The sequence below is a fragment of the Pinus tabuliformis genome, chromosome 1_1 (assembly GCF_031772625.1).
Source record: "Pinus tabuliformis cultivar Carrire ecotype Pingquan chromosome 1_1, CPIR1, whole genome shotgun sequence".
Lineage (NCBI taxonomy): Eukaryota > Viridiplantae > Streptophyta > Pinopsida > Pinales > Pinaceae > Pinus > Pinus tabuliformis.
Genome location: NC_142297.1, coordinates 656,692,347 through 656,717,961, shown reverse-complemented (window position 1 = coordinate 656,717,961; position 25,615 = coordinate 656,692,347). Strand labels below are relative to the sequence as shown.

Here is a 25,615-nt window from a genome sequence, read left to right as displayed (position 1 = left end):
CTCCTTCAATGACAACCAATCCTCTTCAATTAAAGACCATCCACCTCAGCAGCTCCTCCTCCAGTTAAAGCCAATCCTCTGCAGCTGGCAGAGATGAGCTATATAGATAGTTAGATAGGCAATTTATTTAATGAAATTCTCTGATCATTGCGATTTTATCATATCAAATTGTGAAAACAATGAGCAGGAAAGAAATATAACTCAGATTTTCAATCGGCTGCCCAGACCCTCCTTCAATGAGAGTCAATACTCTGCAATTAAAGACAATCCGCCGCAGTAGCCCCTCCTCCAATTTAAGCCAATCCTCTGCAAAGAGAAGAGATGAGAAATATATAAGTAATATATATTTAATTAGATTTTAATCTCAACGATTAAGAACCTAAAAATGTGAAAAATATATGATATATTAGCGAATGAAAGCAGCAGCAGGATAATATTAAGAAATTTCTCTGCAAACCAGGATCTAGATTATCCTTCGTGCAAATATTTTTTCAAACCCTTTAAAAAATATATTTATCACGAGGAACTGTTTATTTACCTGGTTGCCTCCAATATTGATTTTTCAAACCCTTTAAAAAATATCTTTATCACGACGAACTGTTTATTTACCTGGTTGCCTCCAATATTGCTTAAACTCCATGTCCGATTGCGAATATTCAACTGCAGAACTGTACACGATGAGGGAATTCAAATATATTTAAAGTTTCACTCACATGCGTGAAAAATCCAGAGAAAATAAAAGAAAAGATCATTAAAAATTAAACCGAAAGCTGCAGAGAAAATATAGTGAAGATCAATAGAAATTAAACAGAAAGCAGTACAGAAAATACAATGAACATCAATAAAATCAAACTGAACAATATTGAGAAAAAAGAAATCCACAGCATCTCAGAAAACCATGTTGGAGACGAAAGGAAACCTAAAAGAAACTCGTAAACAAACATAACAAAACCAAACAGAACAAAAGAAAACAGAGAACCGAAAAGAGGAGAGGACGCTGAATGTAAAGATGAGCCAGAAGCTAGTAAAACACGCAAATGGCCGAGAGGCAGTAGAAAAGACAAATTGGGAACAAAAATTGTAACTTAAGTTGATTTGCATGCTTGCCAGATACCATATGCCATGCGCGGACAAATGCCAAATGCTATGCGCGGGGAGGGATAATGAATCGAACCCCTCGAATCAAACGGCTAATATCAATTCCATCGTCTAACAACGAAATCAAGGGCACAGGAAGGTACAGAGTGGCACTGGAGGGGAGTTCTTCCCAGAGGAACGCCTTACGACGTAATTAATTCAAGTTGCAAATAGACATAGAACAAACAATTGGACACAAGAATCGTTGACCTAGAGGGAGTAAGGTAATGAGAAAGAGTATGTTCTTGGAGTAAGGTAATGAGAAAGAGTATGTTCTTGAATGGCAACATGCATAGGCCTTTTGAAAGATATCAATGTTAGGATTAGAGAGGAAGGTGATAAATTAATATGGTCCATATTATGTGCCAAAATTAGGTTATAAAACACATGCCAAGGAAGAGAAGAACAATACACATGATGGTGGGAATTATTATAGAAACTAAAATGTCGAACAAAATTAAAAAAAAATCATATGGATGCTTTGAAACAATAGGGATCCAACATGGGACATGCTACAAAGAAAGAAAATTTTCACTAGTTATAGATGGTGCAATGTATGCCAAAAGGCAGCAAAAACAAATAAACATAATTATGACTTGCCCATTTGCAAAAAAAGTTTGGAAAGAAGTGGAGGGGATGATGAGGTCCCATAAGTTTTGGGTAGGTGGGGATGTTGAAATGGCTTTCAAGTCATGGTATGCCAACAAGTTTATAAAAAAAATTGAGCTCTTCCCGTAAAATCTACATGGGAAGTTTTGTTGGCTAAGTGCTGAAAATGGTTTGAAGACAAAAAGACTAACCATTAAAATGTTTTGTCTAGGCTTTAAACATATATAATGCATAGGAGAAACAATCTTCACATAATCATTCGAAAAAGATAATATACAAAATCTTCCATGCACATATTAATGGTGCTTCTCATGGGACAGCTTGGTGTTGAGTAAGAGTTCTATCTATCTCACAAAATCATAGCATAAAATTCAAAGCTGAAATTGAGTTGGAATCAAAAAACAATTTGATCACTCAAACTAAATTTGAAATTTAGATTCCAGAATCCAGTGTTTTCACTAATAACGACAAAGCAAAGAAAATACTATCAATAATTTTAGAAATATTATAATATGTTATGAAAAGAAAAACCATTTCTTTATGCGTTACATCGAATCTTTATTTCTACATCACACAGAGACACGTCACTTTCAGTTGCTAATTTATATCCCATCAGAACACCGACTGTAATAGAATATAGTAACCTCTGGGTTGTAAAGAAAAGCACTGTGCACACTAATTACTGACAACAAACCAAAATATTCCATTACAAGGAACTAATTGTTGCACAAATGGCGTGAGCAGGCTTTGCCTCCTCTGCCATGGAAGTGCATTCATACAGACAATATATTTGGGGATGCTACACAGAATCCCCATAGCACCATCTAAACACAATCCACTAACATAGTAATTACCCGGTAAAAATCATCTACAGTCTGCGTGTATTGCAAAAAATATATATCATCAGAACTCCTGGGATTATGAATGAGTCAACGTATTAAGCGGTCAACAGTTGTCCGAGGACAATTGCAGTCAGGGCTTCCATTTCTCCATGAGGTGCCACAAACGTAACAGAATTCGTGTTGGCACCTGCATTGACCATCACCAACACAGATTACTTACGAACCCAAAAGCCCTGATTGCACAGTAACCGATTATTCGGTTTGTAGTGTTTTCTTTAATAAACAAGATGCCCAGGTTCAATTCTCAGCCCTAAGTCTTTATATGGGCTCTACTTTACCTAAGAATTCAACAGACAAGCGAAGAATTTCAGAAAATAAACGAAAAAACGTACCTGCAAGTAATGTGATTACACCCATAGATCAATTCAACCATCGATTTGCACTTTCCACAGCGGCGCCACTTATGATCCTCGGCCAGCTTGAGAAGCAGAAAATCCACTTCAGTTTTGTCGGTGGTCGGCAGGCTCTGAAACTCGGAGCACTGTAAATTTGCATGCCACGGAACCTTGCAACGCGCGCAGAACAACCTGTTGCAGAAGGGGCATTCCGCCATTTCCACTTCCTCCACATCCAACGTTCCAACACTTTCCTTGACAAGAAGTCCAGAGCAGTCGGAAAAGGGGAAGTATACTTTCAGGGCTTCGGGAATTTCTGCCTCCACCATTACAGCCGACCACTGCTCAAAGATCTCCGCAGGCAGAAAATACCTGCACTCATCCAGCGTCAATGCTTCTCTGCAAGTTTCATGCGGGCAATATATCTGATGCCTCTGCTGTTCGAGCATCGAGTGGATGTACCGCGTCATGCACGCCTCGCAAAAACGATGAAAGCAAAGACTGCCCTCAAACATATCGGACGACTCCTCAAAGCAAATCCCGTAGAGTTTCACGGGTACAGACTGTGAAATTATCGAGCGATCCTTGTTCAACAGAGAAAACCCTGAATCCACAATGATATTCTTCCCGGTTTCTCTTTCTCTAGCTGAAAACCCTTGCACACATGAAATAGAACCCCATCAAATTAAATAAACAGAGTGAATTGCACAACAGATAAAATAAAACCCCATAGAATAAAGTGAACGAAGTGAATTGCAACCGTAAAGATGAGCCAGAAGCTGGTAAAACACGCAAATGGCCGAGAGGCAGTAGAAAAGACACGCAAATGGCCGAGAGGCAGTAGAAAAGACAAATTGGGAACAAAAAATGTAACTTACGCGGACGAATGCCAGATGCTATGCGCGGGGAGGGATAATGAATCGAACCCCTCGAATCAAACGGCTAATATCAATTCCATCGTCTAACAACGAAATCGAGGGCCCAGGAAGGTACAGAGTGGCACTGGAGGGGAGTTCTTCCCAGAGGAACGCCTTACGGCGTAACTAATTGAGATAAGAATATATGTTTCTTCCTAAAAAATTTATAAATTTAGAATTTATAATTTCAAGGGGATAAAATATGTATAATTTTATAGATTTTAGTGCTACGATCTTGAAGCTAAGAGAAGTGGTGGTGTCTAAAGACACCTTTACTCGGATCTCATTTGTCACTAAGACTAATTTATCTAAAGTTGTTTCGCCTTTAAATACACTATATTCCACATGAATATCATGGGAAAAACCATGGTTTCTCATAAATTTGGATCTTGAAAACCACTCCTAACTTGACGGTGTCAAGGTTACGCAAACCACCCTAACAATCCCCCTTAAACTTGAATAAGGGAGATTAACCAAACCCCAATCATTAATCAACCATCTCACTTGATATCTCACATTCATCCCATCAAGCTAGGATACCACTACACCTACCACCCCGTTACTTATTCAAGTGGTCCATTCCACAACTTGATGACTCCATGTGTCATTACACTGCATGTATGCCTAATCAAAGTCCTAAGGTCCTAAAAAAACCATGCCCCTCTGCAACATTGATGCTTGAAAAACATGTCTTACAACTTAGTGGGGAAATATACTTGACTTGGGCCAAAACCGTTAGGGTCTTCACACACCACTGGTGTTATCACACCACTGCAGCATTGGCTCCTTCATTATCCTTGAACCATTGAATCCATATTCATTCTTTCTTGTTCATACGACCACTTTCTTGTTACATCTCTAGCTTTGTTGATCCATACCTTGACCTCACCTTTCAATGTTATTTGCACTCATTGAATCCATGTCATTTCTCATCAACACTACTTGTAGCCTTGCATTGAACATATGCAAAGCTATGTTGATATTTTATTTGCAAGGGTTCTGTTCCAAAATCCTTCCTTTTTTTAATGCATGACCTTCCAACCCATTATTTTATGCCCTATGGATCTCGATTTTTCCCTTTTCACATTTTTCTTTGGCTTTCAACTTCGAATTAAGATCAGCCTTCTACACACATACTTTATCAGTCTATCCTCACTCTAATACTAGTTCTTAGGATTACAAGACTAAGAGAAGTGGTGGTGTTTAAATTCACCTTTGTTGGGATCCCACTAGTGACTAGTACCAATTTACATGGAGTCATTTTTCCTTTAAATACGCTATATTCCACATGAATACCATAGTTTCTTATAAACCACGGTTTAAGTACACTCTTGTGCACACGATAAGGAGTAGAAATGAACTAGAGTTATTAAAAAATACCTAAGAAGCTAGCTATAGTTATCAATTATCACTTTCTAGTTGGTAATATTAGTTAGTGGTGAGCTTGTAATTCTTAGTTAGAGCCTTCATCAGTGTTCAGGTTTGTTACATAGATACAGATTCCTACAATAATTCTTCTTATAGTTAGGAGTTCTTCCTAGAGTTAGGGATCAAGCTATAGATTCTAATTCCCACTTGAATTTTGAGATTGAAAAAAATAGGCTGCTTGTTCCTATTGAAATATAAGGTGAGTCAAATAGATAAACCCATGATGTAACCACATCTGTAGTGGGATCATTTATATATGTTCCTTCTCTTGGATATGCTATGTTCTATGGATTATGATGTGTCACTATCACTAGTGTTCCTGTTGTGGGAAGATATGTCTCTTTCACTTGGTAAACAAGATCAGAATGTCCTTGTTATTCATTTGGTTGAAACTACTAGTACTAGGTTTGGTTCTCAATGTCTAAGTTAATAATCTATCTGACTTAGTTCTGAATCTATGTTTTGACAAACTGAATAATCGAGATGGTGTGTGTCTTCTATTCATCCAACTTGTTGCTTCTCATAGAGTCCCTAAGAAATAGATTGATAATTAGGAAAGTCTAAGTCTAGGAGTAAAGTGAAGTCTAAGAGTTTGATATTGATTGGATCGGTAGGAAGATGCAACTTTGAAGATGTGACCTACATGTGATTAATAGGATTTGAACCTCATGAGCCACCAATGATCAATTTCGTAGATCACAGCTATGAGACTATCCTCATCTCACTTTGATACTATGATGACTCTATGAGACTGTGAGAACTAGATATGACCCATGAACACTTATATGACTCACTATGGCCACTAGCTACATGACCATGGATAGATTCATGTAGTAGTCTATTTCCTACTCTCTCACTACACATGTCATAGACAAAATTTATGCACTAAGATTGACATATGGAAAGACTAATTGCAGACTCCACCCATTACCTATTGAATGACTTGTGTGTGCAGACTAAAAATTACCTATTTCATCACGTGCACATGACTAACCATAGCATGGAACAAACATCGCATGGCATGGGAATTCTTCATCGCATGGGAAGAAATTACAAATAAAATATAGGATTAATGGATTTATTATTAACATTATTTCATTGATGGGCCTATGAGATCAAAGACTAACCACCTATGAATGACTACCTATTACTTTTAGACTCTTGCATTACCTCCTTCTTTATACTCTTGCTTCTTTGAGACTACCTCTTGCTAGAAAATAAAGGGACCATTATTGATTGACCAATCATCACAGAGAAGATTCGATCTATTTTTAGTTTAGTATGTCAAGGAAAAAAAATTTCTTACAAGAAGAAAAAATAAGCAAATTCTTTTCCAAAATTGCACTCATGCCTCAGTCACTCCTCAATGGGTTATTGAAATCGATAATGGAGTTCTTTGATAGATTAGATTAGGTGTATTTGGTTGGCATATGTATAGATGGAACTTTGATGGCTGGATCGACAAATAGATATATGTTATGGCATTTTTTCTTTCTTGTCAAAGTAAATAGATAGGGTAAGGATGACTGTATCGGCTTTCATTTTTCAGAGTACTAGAAGGTTATTATGTACTTTATTATTCTTGTCAGGCATCAATTGGAGATTGGCATGAAATTTTTCTTGATATAGATAGATGAATGGTTGTTAGGATGCAAATAAATATAGATTTTCTCTTGTAAGAATAAAAATATACATATGGAAATATATTTGATAGATAGCTTCTCGTCGATCATAGATCATTATTATACATCTTTTCATATAGGCATATAGCTTGATTTATTTTCTGATCAATCGTCAAGATAGCTCTTAGATCTCATATTTCTCTCTTCATGTTTGTGAGCTATGTCTCTACAAGTGATGATTCTTATACTCGTTCAAGCTAATTTATCAACTAAAGCAAGGATTGTAGTCACTTGTCTGCATCAGGCAAGTTCCAAGTGTCCTTTTGATCTCCACTGATGTATAGAAGTGTTGCGAAGAGTGCATCATTCATAATGTTCAGTCTCATGTCTCCTATGGGATGTGGGGATGAACATTACACAAATTGCAAAGAACTTAATTTACTCAGCTAGACCGAGAACCAACAAAAGGTCAATCGGCCTCAGGGGGAATGGTTTCTAGGTGGGATTGTGACTTTACTTAAATGTAGAGGTATTTCATCTTGGATGGAACATATAGCTAGAACGAATAGGTATTAATATTCAAAGCTTGAGGTAAGTTGTTAGAAATTATTGAAAAATTAAGATAGTCATATTGGAAAGTCTCATCGCACATTTGACGGTCGAACAACCAAGTATTGGAAACCTAACTTGTATATTTTCTATTGCATTGTCAAAAACTATTGGCAACCAAGGAGTGTTATATATTGTCTATTGGAAACATCGCATTGGACCACTATCTCATTGCATTGGTTGTCTTCTCCAGCTTCTTACCTTGAATACATAGTACATACTTTAACACCCTAGATTGGATATTAACTACCACCTACCTGCCATAGAACATCAATACCCTATCTATACAGTGCAAAAGCTAGCCCTCCCTGGGATCCGCAGAGGGAAGCACCAGGAGGCACGGGATATCCAGGAAGCATAGATCTTGAAGAGGGAAGCAAAGCATTAGATAAACAACCATATGTTACAGGGAAAAGTGTCTACTCAAAACTGCTTACCCCACTAAGGTGTGATAGCTGCCTTAGAAACAAACAAAGTAAAGCTACTTTCGTTTTTCCTTTATGAAGTATAGATAGAGAAGAACAAAGAAGACCAACCTCTGTCTTGTGCTAATCTCCTAGTTTGATTCCTCTCTTTCTTGATAGTCTTTCGCTACTTGTTCCCTTGCACGCCCAGCTTCACAAAGTACCTGTAAGATCACAGTAGCATAGCACTATACGAGAACATGGATCTATAATCATAAACAATCTAGGATCAAATGTAAATTGACCATACAAATGCAGCAAACATAAATTACACAAGAGTATGGAGGGAAACTTGAATAGCTTTTATTGATAAACAAGAAAGAGCCAAGGGGAGTTACAAGCAGTTGTTCTGACCCAGCATCATCCTCTCAGCAAGGAATCCCCTCTTCACCTCATACAAAGCTTAGATCACCCAACAATCTGATGTTTGTCTCAAGAAACCAACAGGAATTCCTTACAATATGAAAAATTCCAGCCTCTGCATCTCTGGGATGAGGGATCCATATATAGATATCTATAAGGGAGATGAGTCAGCTTGTGATTTGATTAGTGTCTTCCCTCTGATAGTTCCTGCTTCCACTTGGAGATTGATGATCTCTTACTCATCCTTGGTCGAATTTAGAGAGGCAAGTGTCATAGGAGAAGTTTCTGGAAGCTTCCATTGCCTCTCCACCTTGTGGAATGACATTGCCATTTGTCATTTCTCGCCCATCACACCCCATAGAAGGGATTTTTGAAATTCAACACACCCACACAGTGTGTTTAGGTGAGATGCAACACACTTTGCCTATGGAGCAGCTAAAATGATCCTGGTTTGACCAATTCTGAGCAGTTTTTCATGGAGAACTTCTAGGAGAAGTTGTAATCAGTTGACCTTGTTCCTTTAGGGGTTAGAACAACACTTTTAGGGACTTAGGAGCCCTTGGTTTATGGACATTTCATGCTTGGGATTGCAGTGCCCAAAAATTTCTATAACAGTTGCCCCCTAAAGCATGAGGTCGTTAATCTTTTGATGTCGGGTGAAATGCTTTATTATGAGGATCCAAAGTTCTTTCAAACTGGGAGGAGATCTGTAATAAGATACAATACAATACATTATCTTCATAATATTTTCATGATCTAGCTGAGGCGGGCATTCCCATGCTCAGCTTTATAAATTCATTTTCATGTACATAGGACAGACAATCATTTGAGTGTAGACTGATGATTCTGATATAGCCATCATCCCTTTGATTGGATGATTATCTGTGCAGCAATGATGTACAATTGATGTCTTTATTTACCTAAATATATATATCGTAGCCCGGATGGATGAAAATAGATCCAGTGTCTTCAATCTCGTTCGATCTTCACTCAAAGTACAAGTCTATCCATGTGAGAGATGTTCTGGATTCGAACATGGAAAGACATCGTTTGTTTACCAGCCAATGATGTAAGTTGTTAACAAGCACGAGAGGAATCATTGATAATGATAATGACCCTCAAGGTACTACAGTACAATTCACGTGGTGTGAATAAAGGACTTGGCGTCGAACACCAGGAAAAATATTTCAGTCGAAGGTCATTCATGTAAACCTGTCGCCGAAAGTGAGAAACTTGCCATTGAGGCATGCAAGCTTCAAAGTACTGAATGGGGTGTTCCTAGATCAACTTCTTGGATAATGAGATGATGTCGACAAGAAGCGATCCATCATAGGAGGGCCTTAATGAATCCCACATCAATGACACAGAAAGGAGCAAATGATTTTAATGGAGGTGAAAATGATCTGGTGACATAAGGTTCAGGGTGGCGGTCATGAAAGACTGGAGTGTAAATGTATTGTAGCGGGTGAGACACAGGTGAATTCTCTAAATGACTTCTCTTGAACATATCGGCGACATTGACATGATGGATTGGTATCATTAACCCCAAATGTGGATGGTGTGATGGGACCATGGCGATGTGACCAGTGAATGAAACAACCCAACCCGACTTGGATGTAGAGTGAAAGTGTCATGTTCAAGAGTGACTTGCTACCAACAAAGTTTCTTCAAGTTTTCTTCCCAATTTTTCCCCAGTCATTGCTGACCAATATCTCTTTATTTTTATCAAGCTTGAGGAGGATAACATATGCTTGTTTCTATAATTTGCCCTTCGGGCAAACCCATCGTTATGTTTTAACAAGCTTAGCGATAGTGAAACTCATTCTCGTCTATAGACAAGTTTGTCACTATTAAAATTTTAACAAGTTTAACGACAAAGATAACTCGGTCCTTTTCAATTTTAGAGAGTTTGAAAAGGAACGTAAAGGAAACTCCAAAATTTCTTTTTTGTCATCTAATCCCTTAAGTCCGAAAAAGTATAAAACAATACAGAAGGGATGAATTTTTGATACTTTTAACGAGCCGAACAAAACAAGCGCTCAATCTTTTTGTGTAATAATCCCTCAGGTCCAAAAAGATTAAAATTTAGAGGAGGAATAACACTTCCGGTCCCTTTAATGAGCTAGAGTGGCCAATGGCTCAGAAATCTTTTCATATTTTACGAGTCAATTGAAAAGAGCTTAAAGGAGATTCGCCTTTTGAGGAACGAGTGATAAAATGGGTGGCAGAGTTGATTCCAGGTAAGGTTTGGAATTTTCCAATCACGGCAGTGTTACAAGGATGGCTAGTGAGATCACTCTTCACAGTTGTTCCTCAAAAAGTGGTAAACAATCAAATGGAGGTGAATGATCGGCCAATACAGAGTGGAGGTGATAATGAGAACATGACCAAGGCCTTTAAAGGCTGAAATAGTACATTCACGATGATTATTTACCGGGAAATCGGTTCATTTTCTTTTATTGAGCTTAAACATTGGGGGGGAACATTTTCTCATGACTTATGTTTATTCTTTAACGAGCTTTGAACTATGACTTAAAACTGCTCGATTAATCCAGTCGTATAATAAGAATGTCTCATATATAAAAACAGAAATTTTTAGAGTTTTTCCCCATATCCTTCCTTTATGCAAGTGAGGAAACGACCAATCCTACGAGTTTAAAGGTCTAGAGGACCTACAAATTTAAAAAAAAAATAGTCAATCTTCGCTTGCACGCCAAAAGGTTTGCATGCCCCCAGGTATAAAATAGAATTTCAAGGTTACCCCTTCTTCTTTCCGTTAAAACATTTGTTTTATTGAGAGAGGTATACCTCTTATAGGTTACCAAAGATTGTTCTATTCACGGTGTAAACAAAACACTTCTTCGGCGATGTTTATCGAAATAAACAAAGGTGAGTGGCAATGCCTGGCAACCCACATAAATTTGACAAGAGAATCTTATTCCAGAATAACCCCCTCTTCCAATCACGGACGGGAATATAGACTAGTCGTATTCTCTCATGGAAACCTACCCTATACCTGAAGTTTTCCTACCGAAGCAGACCAGGGTGCATGCCCCCTGGGTTTCAGTCATGTCCCCCGAATCACTCGCGCTCATCAGGTGGATGGACTAGAGATTGATGAGACATTCCTTGTGTGAAAAGACCATTCAGGGATGGTATATGGCTATTTTCTCTATGTGATCCAGGAAATGAAAGCTGGTCCACGAGCTTGACCACTCTTCCTTCGTGCGGAAAACACATTACTCTAAAGAGTGAGGAGACAATTGCTCCCATGCAATAAATATAGTCTCGTCCAAGGAGTAGATTATAATCCAGGGGTCTTTGAACTATCATTACATTCATTTGAACAATTTTCCCTCTCAATGTTATGGGCACATTGGGAAGGATCCCTAACGGTTGACTGGTTCCTTTGTCAAAGCCTGTTAGATTTCTCATCTCAGGCAAAAGCGATGGTGAACCAAGCGCTTTCCAAGCAGTCGAGGAAAGGATACTCACAGAAGCTCCTTCATCTATGATGGTATCGGCCATAACCATCCTATATATTTGAACAATGATACGGAATGGTACACTAGCGGGTAAACAGGGTCTGCCTAGTTGGTTCCAATCGAAGGAGACAACTAGGTTGCTTGGAGGTGGGACCGGATAGACGGCCGGGTAGGACTCTGATGAACTTCCTTCCTGCGGTAAAGGAACGGGTAAATTGCCCCCATGTTCATCAGAGTTTGTGCTTACGAAAAGAATTTGGACGATGTCATCCTTGTTCTCTTCGGTGACTGTATCATCTGAAGATGGAACCTCTGAAGGCAAGACCGGATCAACTGCCGCCTCGACCTTTTGAATTTCATCTTGTATGGGTTCAGATGGTTTGTCTTCAATGATAGATTCTTCAGCCGACCATCTGGGCGGGTCAGCCAGTTTTTCAACTAGTGACGGACTTGGCAAGAGTTTTTTATATCTAGGAGGAAGTCGTAAAGGTCAAACCGGACGATCGTCCAAAACTCTTTTCGCCTCATCTAAGAAGGGACAATGATGGATGGCATGGTATCCTTCGCACAATTTACAAGGAAATCTATATTTTCCTTTTTATCTTGGGGCTTCACTTTCACTAGTCGACGGTGTGTTTTCAACATGATCATCAGAGGTTGACGACACCAGGTTGTGAAAACGAGGAGACCAGTCTCTTAAGAGCCGAGGGATGCAAGGAAAATCTCTATGATAGTGGTATCCTTTGCAAATGACACATGGCAATTTAGGCCTGGTCGGTGCAGTGTGTGGATTTTTTCTAGACGATGCTCGGTTGCCCCCTTTTGCTTTTGGCTCCTTCTTCTTCTTCTCTTTCTTCTTCTTTTCCTTCTTCTTATCAGGTACCTGATTTTTGGCTTTACCAACCCCATCAAGCGAAGAAGAAGGAGGAGAGGAAGAATTGGAGGAAGTAGAAGGTTGGTGGGTAACTCTGGATTCGTCTAGTTGCTGACTCGACTGTTCAGGAATTCCGGTGTTCTGAACGACAGAGGTTGAGAAGAGCCATACTGGCAAGCCAATTGTCAGTCCTGGAAGCGACAATGTGGCCATATGGGGTGCACCAACATCTCCTCAAGAGGAGAAGGGACTAGGATTTCCTCCAAGGGGAACTTCTTGGTTGATGGACTCCATTTTCTTCAACCTAAGATCAACGTAGGAAAAGGTGATGATTATTCTGTTTAAAATAAATTTTAGACGCTTTGACACAAATTGTCTTTTCAATTTTTAAGAGTCGAGAAAAACAAAAGATGACTCTAGTCACCTTCGATTTTTAATGATCCTGAAGTGACAAGTGATCAGATGGACCTTTTCCGTTAAAGATTCTGAAAAGGAACGAAAGAGACTGCTCTGAAAATCGAGGTAGAGGGATTACCAAACCAATTGCAAAACTGCAGAATACTTTTTACGGTACGACAGTCAATCTTCCCGAATGCTGTGTTCAGTGCATTGCGATCGATAGGGTGGCAGACACGGCTTCCTATGGATAAAGGATTAAGCCTATTGGGGTCTCCCAAAATATACTCGATGGTACGTGGGAGCACAAGTCTGTACTGGCACTTATCATCTCAAAGTGGAGGAATCACCCAACCATCAGTGAACAACAGTTACCAGGCTTTACGACGCTAGAATACGTCTCTAGCCTAGACTTCTAAATGTTGTGCGTTAGGTTCCAAAGTGTTGTTAGATTCATTGAATTTATTTTATAGTTGATCTTCTTTATGAAGTTTTCCTTTCAGGGTCACCCCGAGATGTAGTATTATTCCTAAAATGAAATCTAAGATAATAAACAATCTTTTTATCTTCTTTGTGCAATGAAAATCCTAGCTACTAAGGAAAGAAAGACAGAATCTTTTCACAAAGAGAAAAGAACACACTCTAAATGCACTTTCCTAAATCAAACCAATCAGACTGTATAAATGCAAATTCACATGCATGTATTTGTTTTTGACTTTCTTAATATGTAAATGATAAAAATAAAGTTGATGCACAAATCTGAATTACTTTTCAAGCGACAGTTATCAACAAGTTTCTTTTCGAAATCGAAAATGGAGACAATCACAACACCTTATGATTTGGAAATGAATACTTGTTTTCGACACTAGGAGAATTACAAATTCAGACCAAAAACAATAGTAACAGGATAATCGACTATCTACAGCAATCAAACTCTTTCCTATGATTGAAAACGACACTTGCGACACTTTCAAATCAAAGGATGACAGTGCGATTATGTTACTTTTTGCAAAGGAGAACTAAAAATGACTCAACAAACACACAAAAACATTTACAGTTATTTTGTACAAAGGAGGCGGAATAACAACAAGGAAAAGGGGTTTCAAACAGAGATATACTGATCACAGGCAGCAAAATTCATGAATAGAACTAGAAAGAATGAACTACAGAAACCAAAACTGAACAATGCCTAGTCTGATCAACGCACATGTAACACAGGGAATTTGAAATGCATCGCACCTACTACACTCGAGAAGTGTGCTGAATTTCATATTCTCAGAACAGTACCTACGTTGGACCAGGGACGAGACTTTGTTTGGGTTCCGGATCACATTTTACAGTTCAGTTCATGGGTTTTGGATGAGCAAATGGTAATCAGTAATGCAACAATCAGGGGTAGATCTAAGGAGGATCTAAGAGCTACCACAAGGGGCAATCAGAGAGTTTTTGAATCAGTTGTTTAAATCATAAACAAATCTCAAAGATTGACTGAAGCGACATTTATCTACTTTGCATTTGCATATCAAATGCAGTTTGAAAGCTACCTGGCACGACTTTAGACTCTATCTATAAGTTTATGAAATAGACAACAAGGAAGATAAACAAAAAAACTAATTCGTCCCCAGCGGAGTCGCCATTTTTTTACAGGGAAAAGTGTCTACTCAGAACTGCTTATCCCACTAAGGAAAAAAACAAAGTAAAGCTACTTTCATTTTTCCTTTATGAAGTATAGATAGAGAAGAACAAAGAGGACCAACCTCTCTCTTGCGCTAATCTCCTGGTTCAGTTCCTCTCTTTCTTGATAGTTTTTCGCTACTTGTTCCCTTGCACACCCAGCTTCACAAAGTACCTGTAAGATCACAGTAGCATATCACTATATGAGAACATGGATCTATAATCATAAACAATCTAGGATCAAATGTAAATTGACCATACAAATGCAGCAAACATAAATTAGACAAGAGTATGGAGGAAAACTTGAATAGATTTTATTGATAAACAAGAAAGAGCCAAGTGGAGTTACAAGCAGTTGTTCTGACCCAGCATCATCCTCTCAGCAAGGAAGCCCCTCTTCACCTCATACAAATATTAGATCACCCAACAATCTGATGTTTGTCTCAAGAAACCAACAACAATTCCTTACAATATGCAAAATTCCAGCCTCTGAATCTCTAGGATGAGGGATCCATACATAGATATCTATAAGGGAGGTGAGTCAGCTTGTGATTTGATTAATGTCTTCCCTCTGATAGTTCTTGCTTCCACTTGGAGATTGATGGTCTCTTACTCATCCTTGGTCGAATTCAGAGAGGCAAGTGCCACAGGAGAAGTTTCTGGAAACTTCCATTGCCTCTCCACCTCGCTGAATGACACTGCTATTTGTCATTTCTCTTCCATTGTACCCCATAGACGGGCTTTTTGAAATGCAATGCACCCACACAGTGTGTTTAGGTGAGATGCAACGCACTTTGCCTATGGAGCAGCTGAAATGATCCCGTTTTGACCAATTTTGAGTAGTTTTTCATGGAGAAATTCTAAGAGAAGCAGTAATCAGTTGACCTTGTTCCTTTAGGGGTTAGAACAACACTTTTAGGGACTTAGGGGCCCTTGGTTTATGGACATTTCATGCTTGGGGTTGCAGTGCCCAAAAATGTCTATAACACCATAGAATAGAGATTCAAAGTAATATGGAAAGAGTATAGGGACTTTACCTAATACAATAAAGGGCCTCAATAATCTTGATAGAATAAAGTGATTAAGTGTGTTAGGGGGAGATATATTAGGAAACATTGGAGAGAACCTAAGAGATATCAGAGACTCTAAAGAGAAGAAAAACCAAACCCCCACATTTATGTAAAGTTACAGACGTCATATGTAAAAAAATCAAGATAAATACATGGAAAAAAAACAAATTCAATTCATCAAACAATGCAATAAATCAAATGACTAAGATGAGAGAGAAATAAGTAAATTTTCTTATTATACGGTGTGTGACATTTCTATGTGTTATTTTTTGCTTGCTATTTCCATGTGTACTACAGACCAACTATTCGTATCATAAGGATGAGAAAGGGACAAGGTATTGAGAAAGGAGTCTACAAGTCATAACTTAGGCGAGTAGGCAAGAGACAAGAAACTATAAAACCATAGGCTACACGAGAAATAAGGTACTATAAAATAATGTGAGGTTTTTCACTTATCAAATCATCATAGGAAGTGAGGGTATCTAAACAGTAAACAACATCATCAAGGTCCAGGCAAGTTTTCGATCATAGGTTGGGTTGTCCTCCATAGAATAGTAAAAAGGTTCTCTCTTCATCTGATTTTTCTAGTGAATAATCTTATTTATATAGAGTAGCTGGTAATTTCACTAGTTCAAGGTGGCCAACAATTCATAAATTATATCTAGGATCAACTTTACAAATTGAATATTGAGAAGGTGGCCTTGAATAGGGAGGACCTCCGAGGCACAAAGTGATACGATTGAAGATGCGCAAGTTGACTCGACTATACAGGAGGGGAAATGGAAATATAAGAAGATGAAAACCACCACACATGACTGCAAGGATCCAAGTAACCACTCTAAACATTTCAATATCGATGGTCACATTGAATCAAAGTGTTGGAAACTATATCTAGATTTCAACCACAAGAACCGCAAGAAGGATCCAAAGAATAAGAATCTTCTAGCCATAGATTCAAGAAATAAGATACAAAGTAGCTCAAATGTGGATAAAAATATTGTTTGTACTTCAGTCCAGATTGAGGTGAACCTGAGTAGCCTTCATGATCAGGAATAGAAGGATATGAACAAATTCTTCCATATTAAGATCCAGGTAAAAAAGACCAAGGTAGATGCTCTGTTTGATTCTAGTTCACAAGCTAATATCATAGCAGAGGATATGGTTAGTAAGCTTGGATTGGAGGTTCATGATAATTCTAACTCATATCCATTGGGATGGGTAAATAAAGAAGCATAGATAAAGATAATGAAATAGTGCAAGATGAAATTTGTTGTGAGTGTATACATCATATTTGAAGTGGAGTTGGACATATTACCCCTTGACATGTGTGGAGTAGTGTTTAGAAGCCCCTACATGTATATTAGGGATGCAATCTTCATGCTTAGAGAAAACGAGTACTTCTTAATAAAGGATGATAAGTCCTACGTCATTAATTATCATAAAGGAAATATCCCTTGTAAGTGCCATCCAACCTAAGAATTTGATCAATTCCAATAAGAAATATGTTTGGATTTTCTTAAGAGAGAATCAACGAGATGATGAGTCGGATATAGTAAAGGAATCATTGCTGGGTTGTACTAAATAACAAAAATTAGTTTGATGAGTTACTACAGACATACAAAGGAGTGGTATAGGAGTATAAAGGGCGACCACCCAAGAGGTAAGTAGAGCATAAGAGAAAGTTGTTTCCTAACTCCCCATTACCTAATATCGAGATATCTAAATAGTCTAATATGGAAGTAAATGAAGTGAAGAAGTGGTTGCAACAACTTTTGGAGCAAGGAATGGTTCAACCAAGCACATCATCTTATGGGTTACCTATCATCATTATACCCAAGAAGGATGAGACTTGGTGAATATGTATTGAATAAAAATCTTTGAACAAAATTACACTGAAGAATTGGTACCCTCTACCTAGGATCAATGATTTGCTAGACCATGCAACACGAAAAAATATTCACCAAGTTGGATCTAAAGTCAAGAAACCACCAAATATATGTCAAGGAAGACAACATCTGGAAGATTGCCTTCAAGACAATGCAAGGTTTGTATGAATGTTTGGTCATGCCATTTGGTTTATGTAATGCACCAAATACATTTATTACACTGATGGATTAGCTATTGGGCCCATATTTAGATTCATTTGTGATAGTTTATTTGTGTTATGCTCTTAACCTACAAGACGATACCAGAATACAGAATATGCGAAGAAATATAGCCAGAACATAGAATAGTGAGAAACAATAGCAAGTATTTTATTATTCAGAAAGCAATGTTCACTTGCCTCTTCGAGGGGGCAACCTCCAATAGAGCAGAGCTCGATTACAAAATAAGACACGATGCTCCTCGTCGGGAGTCTCTATCCTTATGTATTACTCATACATGCAATACCATGGATCAATACCATGGTTCTTATTAATACCATCTATCTAATACCATGGCCCATTTGCAACTAACTGTGGTCCCGTCATTAATTGCGGGTTAACCACTTACAGTTATTAATATGGGCTTTATTGACTCCTTACTTAACTATAACTATGACTCAATCCTACTACATAAATAAGTGGGTTAGGGTGGGACCCTAACATGCCCTCCCCCTTAAGAATAGCCTTGTCCTCAAGGCTAAAGCTGCAGAAACTGCTGAAGAATAGTGGCTAGTTCCCAGGTTGCATCTTGCAGAGAGGTTTCTTGCCACTTGATGAGGACTTCCCTGATCATGTGGCCACGCAGGTGTCGTTCTTGTGTGTCTAGTACCTATTCAGGTTGGAGCCAGGTTGACCCTTCTTCATCCAATTTGGGTAGACTAGCTTGAATTCTGCAATTGTTCCCAATCACTTTCTTGAGGCATGAGACATGGAAAACTGGATGGATTTTGGTAGTGGGTGGCAAAGCTAGCTTGTAGGCCACTTCTCCAATGCGCTAAAGTACTTGATATGGTCCATAGAATTTTGGAGATAGTTTATGACAACCCTTGTCTTTGAGTGAAGTTTGCTTATATGGTTGCAGCCTCAAAAATACCTGATCCCCTTCTTGAAATTGGCACTCTGAGTGATGCTGATCTACCTGTTGCTTCATGTGGTTTTGAGCTTGATGAAGATTCTCTCTAAGATGGGCGAGCATGGTTGTGTGGTTTTGTAGGAGTCGATCCACTGTTTTTACCTTGGAGCACCCCTTCATATAAGAAGTAGGGGAAGGAGGGAGTTGACCATAAACTGCTTCAAAGGTAGTCACTTTGGTGGTAACATGATAGTTGGTGTTATACCACTGTTCAGCTAGAGGAAACCACTGTACCCATAGATGTTGATTTTCTGAAGTGAAACACCTAAGGTAGGTTTCCAGACATTTGTTGACATCTTCAATTTGACCATCCATTTGTGGATGATAGGAAGTACTGAGTTTTAGTTGGTGCCTTGTAGCCTGAAGAGTTCCTACCAAAAATTACTGGTGAAGATCGAGTCACGATCAGACGCAATAGAAGTGGGCATGCCATGCAATTTGAAGATCTAATCCATGAAAGATTGAGCGACCAAAGTTGGTGTAAACGGGTGGGGTAGGGCGCAATAAATGAGCATACTTAGAAATTCGGTCCACAACCACCATGATGATTGATTTGTTTCCTGACTTTGGAAGACCTGTAATGAAATCCATAGAAACCCCCGTCCATATAGATGCCAGGATGGGCAACAATTGTAATGTGCTTGGTGCTTTGACTGTCTCCCCTTTTTGGCGTTGACAGACATCGCATTCCGCTACAAAAGTAAGGATGTCCTTTTTCATGACTGTCCAAAAAAATGATCTTCTAGTGCGAGCATATGTCTTCTGAAAGCCTGAATGTCCTGCAATGGGGGATGAGTGCAATTATGCCAAAATGCGGCTTTTGAGGGTCGATGTTGGTGATATTACGACTCTGTCCTTGTAACAAAGAATCTCATCCTGCCACGAGTAGCCCTTGGTGGAATTTGGATCCGCTTGCTATTGAGTAATGAGTTGGGAGAGCCAGGGATGTGAAAACCATTCCCTGCGAGCCTCTTCAATCCATTTTGGAATGGGAAGGGAAATTGCAAGCAGGGTACTTTCCTCCTCAAATTGGTGAGATAATGCATCTGCTACACTATTTTCACGCCCTTTCTTTTAAATGATCTCATAATCATATCCCAAAATTTTGGCGAGCCATTTATTTTGTTGTGGGGAGGATAGGTGTTGCTCCAAAAAATATTTAAGACTATGACGGTGTATGCGGATTTGGAAATGTCACCCTAGTAAGTAAGGTCGCCAGGTATCTACTGCATGTAAGATGGCCATCATTTCCTTCTCATAGGTAGATTGTCGCAGATTCCTCCCACTTGTTGGCTTGTGAAGGCCAAGGGTTGACCTTCTTGCATTAAGACCGCCCCAATACCCATACTCGAAGCATCACATTCAATGACAAAGATTTGGTGAAATCAGGTAGTGCTAAGACTAGAGTGGAACACATGGCATTTTTTAGAGTTGTGAATTCCTGTTGTGCATCATCATTCCAAAAGAATGAATTTTTCTTGAGGAGTTTAGTGAGGGGCTTCGCAATGCGACCATAATTACGGACAAATTTGCGATAATAGCCTGTGAGACCCAAAAATCCTCTCAGGTTCTTCAAGGTCTTAGGTTGAGGCAAATCCTGCATTTCCTGGACCTTTTTGGGGTCCACCTTGACACCTTCACGCCCCACAATGTGGCCCAAATACTCAACTTCTTCCATTCCAAAAGAACATTTGAACATCTTAACAAATAATTTATGCTTGCAGAGCAGTTGCAAGAGCAGATCTACATGTTGAAGATGTGCAGCCCAAGTGCAACTATAGATGAGGATGTCATCGAAGAAGACAAGGACAAATTTCCTAAGATATGGTTTGAGAAGGTGGTTCATAAGGCTATGAAAAGTACATGGGCCATTGCAAAGACCGAATGGCATGACCAGGAACTCATAATGGCCTTCATGAGTTCTGAAAGCAATCTTTGGAATGTCATCTTCCTTCATGCGAATTTGGTGGTAGCCTGAGCGAAGATCCAACTTAGTGAAGAATTGAGCCCCATTGAGTTCATCCATAAATCATCAACAACCGGGATGGGAAATTTATCTTTGATTGTCAACTTATTGAGGGCCCTGAATTCTGGACACATCCGCCATTCCCCATCTTTCTTGAGCACCATGACCACCGGTGATGAATAAGGACTAATGTTGGGACGAATGACACCTGCCTTCGAAAGTTCCTTGATTATTTTTTCTATTTCATTATTTTGGGTGAATGGATATCTGTATGGGTGCACATTTGGTGGTTGGGCCCCTGGAACCAAGGTGATGCTATGATCATGTTCCCCTCGCGAGGGTGGAAGCTCATGAGGCTTGTCAAAGACTGGCAGATGGTTATTTAAAATCTATTGCATCTCAGGATGAATCGGTAGAGAATTGGGTTCGACGGCCTGGATGGCATTAAATTGAGCTATAACTCCATGATGGCCATTTTTTAGCAATTTTTCCATCCTATGTGAGCTGATGATAGAGGGAGCTCCCGCCTGGAGTCCACAGAGGGTATGTGTGGAGTTGTTCTGCTTAAAGCTCATATATAACTCCTGGAAATCCATTGTGATTGGCCCAAGAGTACGAAGCCATTTAGCACTGAGGACAATGTCGCACCCTCCCATGTGTATGGCAAACATGTGGGTCTTCAACTGATAATCCCCCATTTGAATTTTGACATTTTCACAGTGGCATTCACATTTCATTGTTCCCCCATCCGCAATTTGGACTTGGAAGTTAGAAACTGCTCGTATAAAATAATGCACTGCTTCCGCGACTTTTTGATGGATGAAATTATGTGTACTACCACTATCAATCAAGACTACTACTGGGCGATGTTTAATAAAACCTCTGATTTTTAGAGTTTGAGATGAAGAAATCCCTGCCAAAGCATGCAGCGAAATAACTAGTTCGTTAGGGACATTGTCCTTCTTGTTGTCCTCTTCTACCTCCTCTAGTTCCTCAAGTGGTGGGGCTTCCTCTGATGAGCTATAATCAGTGGCATCAATTTGAAAAAATTTAGGCTCCTTACATTTATGACCTAGGGAGTATTTTTCATCACAGTAGTAACATAATCCATATTTTCTTCTTTCAACCATTTCTGGAGGTGACACCTCTTGAACCTTAAGTGTTTGAGTCGTGCTGTGAGCCTGTGAGGGGCGACCCTTGGCGTTGAATTTCAGGCAAATGGACTAGGCTGCTAACGCACGTTCCACCTTACGAGCTACCTTGCAAGCCTTCGACCATGTGGGAGGGTGGTGTAGTCAGACGTGGGCTTGTATGGCCTCTTTAAGACCACTGATAAAACATTCCATGTAGAATGCATCTGAGAGATCCCTAGTGCAGAAAGCTAAGGCTTCAAAGGCTATAACATATTCATCCACTGTGCCAGTTTGTCAAATCTTAGTGAGATGACCCAAAAAAGAATATTCCTGGTCAAAGCGCTCTGTAAGAGCTTTTTTGAAGATGGCCCAAGTCATAAAACTTCCATTTCAACGTTGATGCCATTCCCACCATTTCCATCTTTCATTGTCCAAGTACATGCTTCCCACCATAATCTACGTCTCATTATCTAAGTTGTTATTCAGATTGAAATACTGCTCCATTTGTGTTATCCATTCGGTCGGGTGAGAACCATCAAATTTATGCATATCCAGCTAGGGAGGTCGCACACGAGATTGTTGGTGGGTGCCCCAGAGGCAAAGAGACCGTCTAGACTCACCCTCACTGTGTCCATTGCCAATATATGCCTCCTCGCGGGCTTCCTCCTTGCCCTTAGAGAGTGTGTTAGTTAGTTTTTCAAGCTGAGATTAGATGGCTTGCAAGGATTATTCAAGTTTTTCGATCTTCTCATTGGCCATAGCTTGAGCTCTAGTTTCTACCATGCACCGATCCGATGTACTTGAAATTTGGGACCACCCGAAATTTTTTTCACTAACAATTGAATGGTACCACCTTTCTTAGCTTTTCGTCCTAATTCTTATGGGCTAGATCACCAATAAGCACCTCGAGGGGTCTCAGACTTTTTTTTTCTTTCTAAAAACTCCTAATGGAGTTTTACTCCTTGCTTAGGAATACTGTAGTAGCTGAATCCCCAAAATGTCAATGCTGCCAAAAGTCCTACAAAAATCACGCCCCGGTATAGGAACCCCACACAACTACTCAGATCTAATGGATCTGAGAGATCCGAATGGCTGATTGAATAGCTCTGAGCGGCGGTGCCGATTACTGCTACGGATCTGATGGATCGGAAAGGCTAGTCTTCTAACTTGAAACTGCAGGACTGATGTCTGCTGCTGCTACAACCCCACTTGCGAGATCTAATCTCACAGAGATTATGCGTGGTCCCGAGATAGAAAAGGGAACTATGGTCTTGAGGAGTGTCAGGTGCTACATATCGCAATATACATAAAGGTCTGACAGTAGTACTCAGCCCAATGTTTCAGGGCTCTAACTAAGGAGGATCAACCGTACCCTTAACCGTACAACCCGACTACCCTATTGTACGAGTGAGTAATCTCTCTTAGTGCTATTCTCGGTGTACTGTAGGAGCAAGATGACTGATGGTTTATCTATGGTAAGCTTTCAAAGGAGCTAGGGGGCTTCCAATATACCCAGAGGGTACTTGGAAGACGGTCTGTGTGCGGTTCTGTCTAATGCACTACTACTCGAAGGGGTACCCACAGGGGTTACAAGGGAGTCCAACGAGCGTGACCACCTCTTTTATGTTCTGCGTGCATGCCTCCCAAATCCACAGGTTTATGTGCTCAACGATAGATCCCATGGTTTAAAGACGTCGGAACACGTCTGTAGGCAAAAAAAAATTTTGCTAAGAAATGGAGATCCCATCGGCCCTGGAAAGAGCTCGGATACCACTTGTTATGCTCTTAACCTACAAGATGATACCAAAATATAGAATATACGAAGAAATATACCCAGAACATAGAATATTGAGAAACAACAACAAGTATTTTATTATTCAGAAAGCAATGTTCACTTGCCTCTTCGAGGGGGAAACCTCCAATAGAGCAGAGCTCGATTACAAAATAAGACACAATGCTCCTCACCGGGAGTCTCTATCCTTTATATATGACTCATACATGCAGTACCATGGATCAATACCATGGTTCTTATCAATACCATCTATCTAGTACCATGGCCCATTTGCAACTAACTGTGGTCCCGTCATTAATTACGTGTTAACCACTTACAATTATTAATATGGGCTTTATTGACTCCTTACTTAACTATAACTATGACTCGATCCTACTACATAAATAAGGGGGTTAGGGTGGGACCCTAACAATTTGTATGACATTTTTTCTTATATCTCTACCTAGCAAGAGCATATCTCACATCTTATGTAGGTGTTAGAGACCTTGATAAAACACCAGCTACCAGAGAACCTCAAGAAATGTGAGTTTTCTCAACAGTCATTGGTGTATTTGGGGTATGTGATTGATGGAGGGGCACTTAAGATAGATATCATGAAATGGTCAGTTCTTAAAAATGTCACTAAAGTTAGGATATTTGTTTGGGATAAAGCAACACTTTTATATGTTCATGGCATCATTTTTAGTGGTAATTGCACCACTCCATTACATAATAATGAACGATAATATTTTCTAGTAAGGAAAGAATCAACATAAAGCTTTCAATGAGCTTTGAAATGGAAGAGTATTCAAGCACTAGTTATCCCACTACCAAACTTGTAGAAGCCTTTTGAAGTGGAGACAGATGCAAGTCGGTATATACTATGGGATTATTTTCGATGCAAGTAGGTAATAAAATATACAACCATTCTGAGATGTTTAATTGGGGAGACTTAAACTACACTTCCTATGATAAGGAACTCTATGTGTTGGTTCAAGTTGTTAAGAGATTAATGAATGTTGGAGCCACTTTATAAAGGGCCATGGACCATGCTTTTTCTAACATAAAATATCTCTTCACTTTGATATATCTAGATGATGTTATTTTTTTGTCTAAGAAGGAAATAAACCACTTTTTTCATTTAAAACAAGTCTTTGAAATGTGTATAAAATACAACCTTGAGGTTCCTTATTTGACGGGGCCAAAATCTATCAATCTAAAAATATCATTCTTTGAAATGGTGGAAAGTAAACTATCAAGCCACATTTTCTATACTCAAGGGGTAAATATTGATCCTCAAGGAAATGAAGCCATAAATATCATTCCTATGCCTATACATAAGAAGGAAATCTATTCATTTGTTGGGAAAAGAAAACTCCTTAGGAGGTCAACCTGAATCGTTTTGACTAACAATTGAATGGTACCACCTTGCTCAGCTTTTCGTCCTAATTCTTATGGGCTAGATCACCAATAAGCACCTCGAGGGGTCTCAAACTTTTTTTTTTCTTTCTGAAAACTCCTAATGGAGTTTTACTCCTTGCTTAGGAATACTACAGTAGCCAAATCCCCAAAATGTCAATGCTACCAAAAGTCCTACAAAAATCATGCCCCGGTATAGGAACCCCACACAACTACTCATATTTGGTGGATCTGAGAGATCTGAATGGCTGATCAAATAGCTCTGAGCGGCGGCGCCGATTACTACTACGGATCTGATGGATTGGAAAGGCTAGTCTTCTAACTCAAAACTACGGGACTGATGTCTGCTGCTGCTACAACCCCACTTGCGAGATCTAATCTCAT

General features: G+C 39.3%; 1 protein-coding gene across 1 annotated transcript in view; it reads right to left on the bottom strand.

The window, feature by feature from the left end:
• Positions 1-2,337: 2,337 nt before the first annotated feature.
• The window catches only part of LOC149215102 (E3 ubiquitin-protein ligase RSL1-like), a 94,864-nt gene continuing 71,586 nt past the window's right edge, over positions 2,338-25,615 (bottom strand). Inside the window, exons 2-3 of the mRNA XM_089389621.1 lie at positions 2,981-3,638; positions 2,338-2,775 (exon numbers count right to left, since the gene is read on the bottom strand). Coding sequence (XP_089245747.1) covers positions 2,676-2,775; positions 2,981-3,638 — 758 coding nt within the window. The 3' untranslated portion in view covers positions 2,338-2,675. The remainder of the gene's footprint in view (positions 2,776-2,980; positions 3,639-25,615) is intronic.